Below are 15,724 nucleotides of genomic sequence, written 5' to 3'. Positions count from 1 at the left end.
GCCGTGTTCACACTACGAGACGTTTCTCGGGGCTGCAGTTCCTCTGAGCTTCACAAGGTGGTGATCTCCCTTTTAACTAGACAGGAAGTCACTATATAATACAGGAAGTGATGTCAGGTACAGACAGGAAGTTCCAGGTGAGAGGTGAGCCGGGAGGAATTAAAGGCAGCAGAGGAGGTAATAAGATCTTATTTTCTATTTACACCCAGTAACCCCCCGTCATGTCCGTCCTCTTCCTCCATAGTCACCGTGATGTCTTTTATCTCCAGCAGATGATGATACACACATATATAGTGTGGAAACCTCGATTAACGGTCACGACTAGTTCCTATCCAGTGGATATTCCTATTCTCGGGATAGGAAATATCTTGCTCAGTGTGAGAGAGCTAGTTCCTATCCTGCTAAAGGACCCTTTAGCCCCTAGTGGTCAGGTCCTGTATAGGGATAGGATAGGAACTATGCAACTCACAGTGAGAGGGCTAGTTCCTATCCAGATAAAGGACCTTTTTCTCCATAGTGGTCAGGTCCTTTTAAAGGATAGAAAGTAGCCAGCTCACAGTGAGAGAGCTAGTTCCTATCCTCCTAAAGGACCTTTATACCTCCAGCTCCATGGATTCATGAAGAATCATTCTTGCCAAACCAATCTATTAACCTTCTATGAGGAGGTGAGTTGTCATCTAGATAAAGGAAGGTCCGTAGACGTGGTGTATCTGGATTTTGCAAAAGCATTTGACACAGTTCCCCATAAACGTTTACTGTACAAAATAAGGTGCGTTGGCATGGACCATAGGGTAAGTACATGGATTGAAAACTGGCTACAAGGGCGAGTTCAGAGGGTGGTGATAAATGGGGAGTACTCAGAATGGTCAGGGGTGGGTAGTGGGGGTCCCCCCAGGGTTCTGTCCTGGGACCAATCCTATTTAATTTATTCATAGTCGACCTGGAGGATGATACTAAACTAAGCAGGGCAATAACTTCTCTGCAGGATGTGGAAACCTTGCAAAAAGACCTGAACAAATTAATGGGGTGGGCAACTACATGGCAAATGAGGTTCAATGTGGAAAAATGTAAAATAATGCATTTGGATGGCAAAAATATCAATGCAGTCTACTCACTGGGGGAATCAAGCATGGAAAAGGACCTGGGAGTCCTAGTAGATGACAGGCTCATCAATGGCATGCAATGCCAAGCTGCTGCTAACAAAGCAAACAGAATATTGGCATTAAAAAGGGGATCAACTCCAGAGATAAAACAATAATTCTCCCGCTCTACAAGACTCTGGTCCGGCCGCACCTGGAGTATGCTGTCCAGTTCTGGGCACCAGTCCTCAGGAAGGATGTACTGGAAATGGAGCGAGTACAAAGAAGGGCAACAAAAACGAATAAAGGGTCTGGAGGATCTTAGTTATGAGGAAAGGTTGCGAGCACTGAACTTATTCTCTCTGGAGAAGAGATGCTTGAGAGGGGATATGATTTCAATATACAAATACCGTACTGGTGACCCCACAATAGAGATGAAACTTTTTCGCAGAAGGGAGTTTAACAAGACACGCGGCCACCTATTAAAATTAGAAGAAAAGAGGTTTAACCTTAAACTACGTAGAGGGTTCTTTACTGTAAGAGCGGCAAGGATGTGGAATTCCCTTCCACAGGCGGTGGTCTCAGCGGAGAGCATCGATAGTTTCAAGAAACTATTAGATAAGCACCTGAATGACCGCAACATACAGGGATATACAATGTAATACTGACATATAATCACACACATAGGTTGGACTTGTGTCTTTTTTCAACCTTGCCTATGTAACTATCCAAGTTAACTATGGTCCTTTACAGGGATAGGAACTAGCCAAGTCACAGAGAGAGAGCTAGATCCTATCCTGCTAAAGGACCTTTTGCTCCCTAGTGGTCAGGTCCTGTTAACGGATAGGAACTAGCCAGCTCACAGTGAGAAATCTAGATCCTATCCAGCCAAAGGACCTTTATACCTCCAGCCAACAATGGTCCTTTACAGGGATAGGAACTAGACGGTTCACAGTGATAAAGCTAGTTCCCATCCAGCCAAAGGACCTTTATAACTCCAGATAGAAATGGTCCTTTATAGGGATAGTAATCCCCTCTTCTAAGGGACCTTCTTAGCTCCAACTCACATGGCTCATTTACTGGGATAGGAACTAGCCAGCTCACGGTAAGAAATCCAGTTCCTATCCTGCCAAAGGATATTGTAAATTTCTCAGCAAATAAAGGGAATGAGTTCTAACTAATGTGGAGCACAAGGCAGCACTTCCTGGGATCTGAGCATTGTTACACGCATAGACCTGCCGCAGCCCTTGCGGCTCACGATGACTGGATGCATGGCAATGTGGAAAGTGAAGGGCAGTGGAGAAAATGGAGCGGGCATTATATAGACCCGTGGAAAGTTGAGGGAGGATATATTAGCGCTGTGATTAGATACAACACCCATCTTCATGCCATTGCTTTTAAATAAAATTCACAGAAACACACTGAAACATTGTTGATTTTAAGGTTTGTTTTTTTCTCTTCAGCTGTATGGTATCGCCATACTCAGGAGGAGTAGCAGATTAAGTTACAAGGCATGGTGGGTGTAATGCAAGATGAACAGGTGGGCCCAAGACACTTTTTGCATGCAAAGAGATTTATTGTCTCTTGAACAGAACTGTGGGAGAGAGGGTTAGGGTCAGGACATCCTTAGGTAGATGCAAAAATAATTGTCAGACTTTGAGACTTCTATAGGCAGACAGCTATGCAGGTAAAGGCCTCCAGCCGGACACCGGACTGCTGTCTCCTATGGCAACAAATCTTGTAGCGGTTACTAACGGTAGTTGTATTACACTATTGCCAACAAAAACAGTTCTCCTTGCTCCACACTCACTCACTGTGGATCCTTACTCAACGAACTCCCAGTCTCTCTCACTAGACTTCAGATCCACTCGTCACTGGATCCCCTGAGCTCTTCCACTTTTAGCACTCAGAATCTTCCTCAAGCGTCACCTCTGCTACCCTGCTGGGTCCCTGGCTTGGCACTCACAGATACTCTTCAAGCGTCACCCCTGCTGACCCGCTAGGTCCCTGGCTTGGCACCCACTGATGTTTTCACACTTTTTCACTGGTGAGAAGTCTGCTCTGGTACGAGATTCCAGTATCAGGGGGCGTTCTCCTCTTTTTGTAGATTGCTTCACTTCATAAAAGGAGAAGTGATCTACACCACTTCATAAACTGGCACTCACAGGAGAACGATCTCCACTAAGAATGCCAGAGAATGGAGCAGTGGATACTTTCCACTGCTTCATAAATGGACACCTAGATGTGTAATTTATGCCCCTAGAACACCTGATGTTGCTCCCTGCATGTTGGGCCTCTGTATGTGGCCAGGCTGTGTAAAAGTCTCACACATGTGGTATTGCCATATTCGGGAGGAGTAGCAAAAGGTGTTTTGGGGTTTAGTTGCATATGCCATGTGAGAGAAATAACCTGGTAACCGCTTGCCGACCAGCCGCTGTCATTATACTGCGGCAGGTCGGCTCGTTCCCGCAAATTGTCGTAGCTGTACGTCAGTTCCTTTCACAGCCCACTGCGCGGTGGGGGGGAGCTGATGCGTGTGGCTAGCGGCCGTGATGTCTCAACAGTCTCAACAATGTCCGATGCTCTAATCAACTTGTGGATAGTTTTTGGCTTCCACAAGTCGGGCTTAACACCATGCAACCCCAGCTCCTTGATAAACTTAAAAGTATCCAAGTAATACCAAGGAGTGTCCCAGTTGTAGGGGATGGAACTGTCCCATTTGTCCCAACCAAGGGACCTCCAAAGAGGCAGGAGGAAAAAACGGGACATGAAGTTACCGCCAGAGTCCAAAGTTCTGTTAACCAAAGTCCTGCGGATTCGGTTATAAGCAAAGAACACCCTCAGTTGGGTGGCGATGTTGGGCACGTCCTTACCGCCCTTGAGAGGTTCCTTAAACATAACTGGCCGATTCACTCTGTACATTTTTGAGCCCCAAATGAAGTGAAACACCGCTCTGGTGATGGACCTTGACCTTACAAGCAAAGAAAACCCTCAGTAGAGTGGCTATGTCAGGCACGCACCATAGTCCAAACTTCTGTCGCATCTTGGCCAGTCTCTCCTCCCAGGACTTCAGGGCTGCGCCCTCAGCTCCAAACCAGACCCCAAGGATTTTGATGAAGTCTGTTTTGACGCTGAAAGGAATGGGTGTAGAAGAAGGCAGGAACCACATTCAGAAGAGCATGACTTCTGACTTCCCGCAGTTGACCTTTGCCCCTGAAGCTTTGCCGAAGTCCTCACAGGTCTGGACGAGTGTGTCGATGGAGCACAGAACACCATCATGTCGTCCATGTAGAGTTAGCACTTGACCTCCCGTCTGTCCGGTCCTGGTGCGGTGATCCCCCTGATCTCTGGGTTCCATCTGATGCTTCGGGCGAAGAGCTCTATACAGAAAACAAAAAGCAGAGGTGAGAGAGGGTAGCCTTATCTGACCCCAGAGAGAACCAGAAAGGGGTCAGTTTTCCAGCCATTCACCAACACCAAACTACAAATGTCATTATACATCACATTCACATACGAACAAAACATTTCCCCAAGACCAAACCTGCGCAGAGCTTTGCACATCAACTCATGGGAGACAGGGTCAAAGGCCTTCTCTTGGTCAAGACTGACCAGGGCCACGTGCACGCGGTGGCCATTAATGTACTGGACCGTGTCCCGGACAAGCGCCAGGCTGTCCGCAATCCTGCGACCAGGAATTCCACAAGTCTGATCCGGGTGGAGGATCTGTCCGATGACAGACTTCAGCCTGTTGGCCAAAAGCTTGGCAAGGAATTTGTAGTCCACATTCAATAGAGAGATCGGATGCCAATTTTTCAGATCCGATCTCTCCCTCTTCTGCTTATACAAAATCGTGATCATCCCTTCCCTCAGTAACAGAGGCATTCTGCCCTCCACCACCCTCTCCTCATAGAGCTCGAGCAGGTCCGGCCCACGTGATCCCACAGTGCTACATAGAGCTCTACTGGGAGACCATCGCAGCCCCGGGTCCTGCCTTGCCTAAAGGATTTAGCGGCAGAGTGCAGCTCCTCCAATGCCAAAGGAGCATTGGTGGCCAATGAACCTGCAGGATCAATTGAGTTAGAGATACCTGACAGGAACATGTCCACTGCCCTCCTGTCTGTTGCTTTCGGGGAGTAGAGGTTGGTGTAGTAGTCACTGACCACTTGCATCACAGCCTCCTTCGCCTTCTGGAGTGTTCCGGTCTCATCACGCAGCTCTGCCAAGGGTGTGTGTCCTGAATTAAGTTTCCTGAAAAAGAAAGTTACACTTCTCACCTTTCTGGAGATTCTCCACCTTGGCACCGAAGAAAATGCGCCTGAATTCTTCCTCGAAGTGCCCTTTCAGGCTCCTCTTGGTGTCCTCCAGGTCCTGCCTAGTGTCCCAGCCGCAGTGGTGAAGGTCCTGCAATGTCAGTTGCAGTCTCCTGAGCTCCCTCTTCCTGGCACACACTTGCTGTTGTCCCCTTGCCTGAAACTTTCACAAAGACAAAAACAGGGGAAGTTGGGACTTTAAATGAGGTGGTTGACTTGTGTAGATAAATGTAAAACAAGTTTTATTGTTGGAATACAGAGTAAGTAAATTCATGACAATAATGTAATACATATAAAAAAGTCAGTGAGTAAGTATTGATACATTTGTACATGTGTACAATTGGTACCATTGTGTTTGCAATTATGTATAGTCAACACGTCACAACAATAAATAGATGAAAATTGTATATAAAACAATAAGTATACATAACAGTTAGCAACTTTGAATAGTACAAAAAGATAAAAAATATAAATTTTCACAAACTTTCACAAACTCCCACCACTCACTTACCCTTCCAAAGAATCTCTTTTCCTCCTTCAAGGTGGCATAGGCCTCTCTGAGTTCCCCCATCAGTTCCTCATTTTCCAGCAGGGTACTATTCAGCTTTCAGGAACCTGGGCCGCGTGCAACGTCTTCGCCCAGGTCACCCCGAAAAATGAATGGCCCTGTGGTCAGAAAACATGGGACCATGGAGAACTCACGATGCCTGACTGCTCTTGAAGTGAGCACAAAGTCAATCCTGGAATGCACGGATTCGTCGGGTCGGCACCATGAATAGTTCATAGAACCTTTCCCTATGGATCCCACGGCGTCCAGCAAGGAAGCCTCCGAGATCATCTCCCTGAGCAGCCTAGAAGTGGCATCAAGTTTGGCGTACATGCTGGAGCTGCACCTGTCCTCCTCGATCGGACAGTTAAAATCACAGTTGATCACTACTGTTCTGGTGGTGATGAGTTGGGTCCGCAGGGTTTGGAAAAGCTCCAGCCCCGCATTCTTATCTGGGGGGGGGGCGTACACGTTGATGAGCTTAACTGGCTCTCCCACCCATGAGCCGTCTATGACCAAAAGACTGCCACAGACTAGCTCATGAATAGAGTTGACTAGACTAGCTCATGAATAGAGTTGACTGTGAAGCGCCCACCCCTGACAAGAATGGCTACCCCTGCGGATACAGTCACCACCCCCAGACCAGTAGAAGGGACCAAGGGTCCACTGGGAGGACAGATGAGTGTACCGCCTTGAAGCATGTAGACATCACTCTGCTGAGTAGAAAGAAAGGTCAGCACTGCTTGCCTTCTATATGTATCCTTGATACTCCTCACCTTAATGGAAAAGATGGAGATTTCAGCCATAATGAAAAAGGGTATGAGGTCTAGTCAGCAAGGGGCCGAACTTACCTCCGTGGAGGGGGGGTGACTCTTCCATTGCATCCGCTGCCTGTCCTGTGTCCTGTGTTCTGGGTCAGAACCAGCTCCTCAAAGATAGCATTCATCATCTGGTTGAGGTCAGGCTCGGGGTCGGCCATGATCTCCTCCTCTTCCTCCTCCCCCGCAGACTCATGTTTTTCCACTACTGGCTTCTGTCCATCACTGTCGCACTGGACCCCGTTGGGCCATTTGGCGGCAGCGGGTTCCTCTGCTGTTGGGCTTTCTGGTTTCCGGCTTCCCATTGGGCCACTGGTGGGAGGGGGGAGGGTGGGGAAGTCCTCGAGGGAGGACAGGTCTGTGGTGGACAGGGAGGAGCAGGCAGGGTCTCCTCCGACATGGAGGGGGTGGGTAGGGGTGTGCCAGGGGCAGAGGGGCGGGAGGGGACTTACCTGTGGCCTTTCGAGGCCCCTTTGGCTTCTTGTTTTCTGGCGGCTTCCTCCAGGTGCTGGAGGATGACGTACCCTGGATCAGGGCCCCAGCATAGGTCCGGGTTCTCTAGGGGCAGTCTCTGAAGACGTGCGCTGCCAATCCGCAGAGGTTGCAGGCTTTGGACCTCGGACAGTCCTTGGTCTTGTGGCCTGTAACCCGACAGAACCTGCAAACAAGCTTTGTGCAATCCTTACCTACGTGTCCAGGGTGGCTACATCTGTTACAGTTGTGAGGCATGCCGAAGTAGTAGAGGAATCCTGCGCAGTTTCCCAGCAAGAAGCACGGCTGCAGGTGCTGGAGGTCCCCCGAAGAGTCTCTCCTTAGCCTGCAAAACACAGCCCACTTACCTATCCAGAAGCCGTTGGCATTGAGGATTCAGACCGGGTCCTTTGCCATAATGCAGAACCTCTGGAGGTAGGTGGCTATGTCCTTTCCCTAGGTATCGGGGTTCCTCATGGCCACCGTCACCCGCCTTTCATCCCGTTGTTTGTAACAGTTCGCAAACAAAGTTATGGAAAGGGGATTCTGGGCAACAAGTCTTCACCATCTCCCAATATCGTCGGCAAACCTGAAAGGACACAAAAGGGATAAAGAATATACCTTTTGTGAAGGTCTGCATGGACAGGGTCTCTGCTTTGCTTAACCCCTGCTCCAAGATTTAAATGATGTGATCCTTCGCGCGTATAATGAGATAAAAGGTGAATGTGGTGACAATCACAAAATTATTCAAATAAATAACATAATATCATAAAAACTTGTAGTGAGTGATAATTATGATGATATCTTTAAAGATTGCAGCAAAATCGACAAGTGTACACATTGCACTCAAAAAAATGAAATAGAAGTAGAAAGATTTTGCGCATAAAATCTATCATAAAAGCTCAAAAAATCACATAGAATAGAAAATAATATGTGGGTGTGCAACACAAAAATCCTAAAATCCAACTCCAAGAAATAAAAATTAATCGATCAGAAAAAATGCACAAAAAAATATATTAATAAATCCCAATAGTGCATAAAAGACGGGAGCTACAGTAAATGTGCAAAATTACACAAATTGTGCAATAAGTGTGCAAAAATGCAAACAGCAAAATAAAGAATAGTTCAAGTGAATAAATATGGTAATAAAAAGTTCATAGGAAGTGGATATTAACCGCTGGGATAATGTGGATAAAGAGATGTTGATAATAATGATGTTCTTCTTCATATAACTACTGTCGGCCCAAACAGGCTCTCTAAACTCTCACCTTAGACCAGTAAATAACAGGCATCAATGTGTATCTTTAGATGTTAGACGTTGTAGCATACAGATGTGATGATGGCTGTATTCCCCTCTGCTTCTAACGAACACCTATAAAATAGAAGGGGTTTTTTTCCACCTCGGCTGGGCCGGCCCAGTGGGAGGAGGGGGAGGAGAGAGGAGGCCTCTAATGGTGTAGTGTTTCAAATATAGTGTTTATTAAATAATGTAACGAGTGGTCTCTTGCATGGAAACAAGTTAAAAAGTGCATAAAAACAGAAGGAGCAGCGTCCGAGGCGCCTCCTTACGTGACTTCCAGTAAAGTCTGCTCTCTACCACGCCCTACGCGTTACGTCACCGCTCGTGACTTCAACTGCTCCAAGATTATCTTCTTTCCAAAGATCTCCGGGGTCATGTCGGGGACTCTTCCATCCACCTCCTTCAGCTGCAGCACGACTGTCTGCTTCATCCAAGGCTCCAGGATTGGCAGCCTGTCTGCAGGCAGGTACGGCTTGACTGGTCTCGGCGGGCTGGAGCCGGCCAGGGCAGGAGTGGTGGTTGAGGCAGCGACATGCTTGGGGGGCTTCCGACAAAGTGGCTGGAGCGGGGTTCTTCTTCATTGTCTTGTTGGTCTTCTTGCTCTTCCCCATCGTCAAGGAGTTGGGTGTCGCTTCAGGAGTTCTTAGGCGGCTTTTGCAGCCTTTATAAAGGCTCTAGAGTGTCTTCTGCCCGAAGGTAGTAACGCAGAGTGGGGGGGGGAGGAGGGAAGATCACAAACTCATTCCCTGTGGGGGCTAAGCCTCTGCCCAATAGCAGCATGTAGGTGAAGCTGAATTGAATCCTACAAGGCCAAGCAGAGGGTACCCCACAAGGACCAAATGGCTTGGATAGATACAAGTGGTTCTCAACGTCCTAGCTGTGAAGCAGACACCCCTAAAGGCTATAGTCAATACTACACTTGATCTTAGTCAAAAGGCAGAGAAACGATCATATTGTCACCCATTTGCTATTTCAAGCTAGTCCAAATTAAATGTAGTCCTTAAATAAGAAACAACCCTTCTATTACCTCCCCCACATCCACATCTTCATCCTTATCCTATTATTGCGTGACCAATACCATCCAAATAATTCTTACTTTCATTTCCTAAAGTTATCCGTCTACAAGGAGACCTGTATAGATCAAATGACGGCACCAATGAGGATGGAGGAGGACCGAAGACACATGACTGAGAAGATACTAAACCTCACCCTGGAGATCATCTACCTGCTGACTGGAGAGGTGAGGAGGATTCTGGGAGGTCACATGACATCACTCTTATCTCTATTAATAAAACACAGACCTGACCGGAGGGGTGGATTCTGGGATTCTAACATATTCATATTGGTTTTCCAATACAGAGATTTCCTCTTGTGAAGTCAGGTGATCATATGACCATCACAGTGCCTCCATGTGACTCCCTAAAACCTGAGAGACACAACATGGAGAAGATTCTAGAAGTCACCAAGAAGATGATGGAGCTGCTGACAGGAGAGGTGAGCGGTGCCGGGAATTCTGGGACATTATCCAGTAACAGACAAGGGATGTGTCTGGATGGTGACTGTATCATTGTGTGTGTCAGGTTCCTATAAGGTGTCAGGATGTCACTGTCTATTTCTCCATGGAGGAGTGGGAGTATTTAGAAGGACACAAGGATCTCTACAAGGATCTCATGATGGACAATCAGCCGCCCCTCACATCACCGGGTAAGAGGAGACTTTATTGTAAAGGAGAGAGCAGTACGGAGGGTCCACCTAGATCCCCCATCATCTGATAAACACATGGAAACAATGTATTCAGTCATAACTACTAGAAAATTACTTAGAAACCCCAAACCATATATATATATTTTTTAAGCTGAGGTCCTAGAGAATAAAATGGTGGGTGTTGCCATTTTTTGTGTCACAAGGTATTTGCGCAGTGGTTTTTCAAACTTTATTGAATTTTAGTGCACACAAACAGAATGATAATAATGTGATCACATCCTCAAACAGAAAGTGATAATGAAGGAGGAGTCCATCGCCCAATGATGATGGTCTTGAAGATCAGTCTTCATCTTGGTTCCCCCCCCCCCCATCCTCACTCTCTGACCTCTGGTGGGGCTCAGCCCCGCTGTTATTCATGACTAAATCATGGACTAAATAAGGAAGTGCAGGACTTCTTGTGTTGGGAAGATGGCAATGAGTGATAGAGGGGGTGGGGACACTCGTCCTATAATCCCCTCATCACTGTCACTCCTATAAAAGACAGTTCTCGTTGTTTCCTCACTCTCTGACTAAGGTCCATGAATAAAGAAATGAACTGGTAGGAGATCAGAGGACCCATTTACTAGTTACCTTGAGGGGGGAATTGGAAGATCCTCAGAGACAAAGCTGCCTGATGTGGGCGGAGTCCTGGTTTAGGGGAACCAATCTGCTCATGTCTAGTAATAATCTTTGTATTTCTATTTTATTAGATGGACGGGAGATGAGGAAAACCTCAGAGGATTGTCTCACTTTGTCTCCAGACTGTAAAGTAGAAGATGAGGACATCACACAGTATAGTCCAGGAGAAAACCCGACTACCTCAAATGTCCATCCGGCACCACACAGTGTAGATGGACCATCGTATTCCTCTTATCCCGAGGAACCTCAGACTGTGAGGGACGGTGCCGGACCATTGTATTCCTCTTATCCTGAGGAACCTCAGACTGTGAGGGACAGTGCCGGACCATCGTATTCCTCTTATCCTGAGGAACCTCAGACTGTGAGGGACGGTGCCGGACCATCGTATTCCTCTTATCCCAAGGAACCTCAGACTGTAAGGGATGGCGCCGGACCATCGTATTCCTCTTATCCTGAGGAACCTCAAACTGTGAAGGACAGTGCCGGACCATCGTATTCCTCTTATCCTGAGGAACCTCAGACTGTGAGGGACGGTGCCGGACCATCGTATTCCTCTTATCCTGGGGAACCTCAGACTGTGAGGGATGGCGCCGGACTATCGTATTCCTCTTATCCTGAGGAACCTCAGACTGTGAGGGACGGTGCCGGACTATCGTATTCCTCTTATCCTGAGGAACCTCAGACTGTGAGGGACGGTGCCGTCCTAACAGATAAGAGGTTTTCCTGTACTGAGTGCGGGAAATGTTTCCGTTTTAAATCCCGTCTTAATTTGCATAAAAGATCTCACACAGGGGAGAAACCATATCCCTGCAATGAGTGCGGGAAGTGTTTCCTTTTTGTATCAAAACTTAATGAGCATAAAAGATCTCACACAGGAGAGAAACCATATTCCTGCCCTGAGTGCAGGAAGTGTTTCAGATTTCAATCCAGTCTTTATGAACATAAAAGATCTCACACAGGTGAGAAGTCACATTCCTGTCCTGAGTGCGGAAAACATTTTAATTTTAAATCCAGACTTATTGTGCATATAAGAGCTCACACAGGTGAGAAGCCATATTCCTGTTCTGAGTGCGGGAAGTGTTTCAGATTTCGATCCAGTCTTTATGAACATATAAGATCTCACACAGGTGAGAAGCCATATTCCTGCCCTAAGTGCGCGAAGTGTTTCAGATTTCAGTCAAGTCTTCATGAACATATAAGATCTCACACAGGTGAGAAGCCATATTCCTGTTCTGAGTGCAGGGAAGTATGTTTAACGGAGTCCCAGCTTTCCACACATCTGAGATCCCACAAGGTTCAGACTGTGAGGGACGGTGCCGTCCTTCCAACAGATAAGAGGTTTTCCTGTGCTGAGTGCGGGAAGTGTTTCAATTCTAAATCCGACCTTAATGAGCATAAAAGATCTCACACAGGTGAAAAACCATATTCCTGCCATGAGTGCGGAAAGTGTTTCAGATTTCAATCCAGACTTTATGAACATAAAAGATCTCATACAGGTGAGAAGCCACATTCCTGTCCTGAGTGTGGAAAACATTTTAATTTTAAATCCAGACTTATTGTGCATATAAGATCTCACACAGACGCAAAGCCATATTCCTGTTCTGAGTGTGGGAAAGTATGTTTAACGGAGTCCCAGTTTTCCACACATCTGAGATCTCACAAGGTTCAGACTGTGTGGGATGGTGCTGGACCATCTTATTCCTCTTATCCTGAGGAACCTCAGACTGTGAGGGACGGTGCCGGACCATCGTATTCCTCTTATCCTGAGGAACCTCAGACTGTGAGGGACGGTGCCGGACCATCGAATTCCTCTTATCCTGAGGAACCTCAGACTGTGAGGGACGGTGCCGGACCATCGTATTCCTCTTATCCTGAGGAACCTCAGACTGTGAGGGACGGTGCCGGACCATCGTATTCCTCTTATCCTGAGGAACCTCAGACTGTGAGGGACGGTGCCGGACCATCGTATTCCTCTTATCCTGAGGAACCTCAGACTGTGCGGGACGGTGCCGGACCATCGTATTCCTCTTATCCTGAGGAACCTCAGACTGTGCGGGACGGTGCCGGACCATCGTATTCCTCTTATCCTGAGGAACCTCAGACTGTGAGGGACGGTGCCGGACCATCGTATTCCTCTTATCCTGAGGAACCTCAGACTGTGAGGGACGGTGCCGGACCATCGTATTCCTCTTATCCTGTGGAACCTCAGACTGTGAGGGACGGTGCCGGACCATCGTATTCCTCTTATCCTGAGGAACCTCAGACTGTGAGGGATGGTGTCATCCTGCCAACAGATAAGAGGTTTTCCTGTGCTGAGTGCGGGAAGTGTTTTAATTCTAAATCCAGTCTTCATGTGCATAAAAGATCTCACACAGGTGAGAAACCATATTCCTGCCCTGAGTGCAGGAAGTGTTTCAGATTTCAATCCAGTCTTTATGAACATAAAAGATCTCACACAGGTGAGAAGTCACATTCCTGTCCTGAGTGCGGAAAACATTTTAATTTTAAATCCAGACTTATTGTGCATATAAGAGCTCACACAGGTGAGAAACCATATTCATGTTCTGAGTGCGGAAAATATTTTGTAAAAAAATCACAACTTATCTCACATCAGAGATCTCACACGGGGGAGAAGCCCTATTCCTGTTCTGACTGCGGGAAATGCTTTTCTCAGAAGTCCAATCTTTACAAACATCAGCGTTTGCACACGGTGGAGAAGCCATATTCCTGTCCTGAATGTGGGAAATGTTTTTCAGTGAAGTCACAACTTTGCAGACATCAGAGTTTGCACAGTGGGGAGAATGCGTATTCCTGTCCTGAGTGTGGGAAATGTTTTTCAAGCAAGTCACATCTTTACAGACATCAGAGATTGCACAGGGGGGAAAAGCTGTTTTCTTGTCCTGAGTGCGGGAAATGTTTTTCACAGAAGTCACATCTTTGCAGACATCAGAGGTTGCACACGGGGGAGAAGCCGTATTCCTGTCCTGAGTGCGGGAAATGCTTTTCACGGAAGGTCAATCTTTACAAACATCAGAGATCTCACATGGGGGGAGGAGCCACTTTCCTGTCCTGAGTGAGGGAATTGTTCCTCACTGAAGTCCTGTCTTCCTGTACATCAGGGGTCCCACACAACCCTGGTGTAACCAAAATACACACTAATAAAGCTTTCTTTTGGTGGTATTTGGGGTTTGTTATAATTTTCTAAATAAACAAAAAAAGGCCAAAAATCTAAAAAAAAAAAAAAAAAAAAAATTTCTTCTGTTATAAAACCTATATATAATAAAAAAAAAAAAAGAATTTCTTCATAAACTTTGACAAAATGTATTCAGCTACATGTTTTTGGTAAAAAAAAAAAAATCCCAATATGTGTATATTAATTTACTTGTGTGAAAGTTATACCATCTACAATAAAAAGTATATATACTGGAATTTTTATTTATTTTTATACTAGCAATGGCGGAGATCAGAGACTTAGTGGGACTGTGATAGTGCGGTGGGCAATCTGACACCGAGGAGTAACTGACACTGACATCACCAGTGACACTATAATACTATACACTGTCACTGTACTAATGACACTGCCTGGGAAGGGGTTAACATCTAGGGGCGATCAAAAGATTAACTGTGTACCTAACAAGTAGTCGTGTGCAGAACGAAAAAAATTCCTTTTCGTTTTGTCTCAATTCAGTATTTACATTTACAAGTCGTTTAGTTCAATTTGTTTCACTAGTTTAATTCGTTTTCGGAATTTTTTTCGTTTTCGAATCGATTCTAAACAATTTCGAATAGTTTTCCAATAAGAATGTAATAGAATAGAAAATAAAGGAATATAATTTTTTTTTTCTTTTCTATTCCTTTATTTTCTATTCTATTCTCTTTGGAAATTGGAAAACAATTCGAATTCGAAAAGTATTCGAAAAACGATTCGAATTTCGTCTGAATTTTTTTTTCATTATTTCTGATTAGTTAAAATTCGGTACTATTCTAATAATGATAATAATAACAACAATACTGAAAAATCATCCGAATTTTAATTCCGAATGAAACGAACTACACATGTCTACTAACAAGTGTTAATAGACTGCTTTTTTCTTCAGATCTCATTGTTTCTTCTCCCTGTTTTGCACGGATTAGAAACAGAGAGATCGTTCCCTCTGTACAGAGCTCTGTGCTGATTGTCAACACAGGGCTCTGGGCTGTGATTGGACACATTGTGATATGAAAATTAATAATTAATTTCATACCACGTTCAAATACATATAAATAATCAAATAATGTCCAATATAAGTAAATTTTGCAATATTAAAGTCCATGAACCACCACCAACGATTCTTCAATCATGTGCACAATGATGTATACAAATTCAGTGACAGGAAAAAGGTGCCGTCTTCCACCGGTTTAGGCAAACATCCTACTCACCAGACCGATCAGACACCCATGACAGATGTCCAATAAGCAGAGGTGTATATAAAGATGTATCCACCAAATACAAACGGCCTGTCCCTGCTGATGCAGCCATACGAAGATGGGAATCCTAAATCAAAGGAAGAAAAGAGAACTCCTCATAGTGCAGCTTGTAGCCAGTTTATTAAAAAAAAATGTGATTTTCATTCCAATAAAAAGCGCATAAAACAGGAGCAGGTACGCCAGGTTGCATTCCACCTGCAGTCCAGTACAATGGTGGAAGTGACGTATGCGCTACGTAAGCTGACGCGTTTCGTCAGCACATCTGACATCATCAGGGGTCATGTGATCCCTGTGTTACTGTGTGCTGCTTTTTCCTTAAGATCTTTTTGTTTCTTCTCCCTGCTTTGCAA

At 45.7% G+C, this 15,724-nt stretch overlaps 1 protein-coding gene across 1 annotated transcript in view; it reads left to right on the top strand.

The window, feature by feature from the left end:
* Positions 1 to 15,724, top strand: part of LOC141106784 (uncharacterized) — a 70,377-nt gene that overhangs the window by 41,347 nt on the left and 13,306 nt on the right. Inside the window, exon 13 of the mRNA XM_073597712.1 lies at positions 10,843 to 13,920. Within this exon, the coding sequence (XP_073453813.1) occupies positions 10,843 to 13,920 (3,078 nt within the window). The remainder of the gene's footprint in view (positions 1 to 10,842; positions 13,921 to 15,724) is intronic.

This window comes from Aquarana catesbeiana, linkage group LG08 (genome assembly GCF_042186555.1).
Source record: "Aquarana catesbeiana isolate 2022-GZ linkage group LG08, ASM4218655v1, whole genome shotgun sequence".
Taxonomy (NCBI): domain Eukaryota; kingdom Metazoa; phylum Chordata; class Amphibia; order Anura; family Ranidae; genus Aquarana; species Aquarana catesbeiana.
Note: the sequence above shows the minus strand (reverse complement) of the source record. Positions and strands in the feature narration are given on the sequence as shown.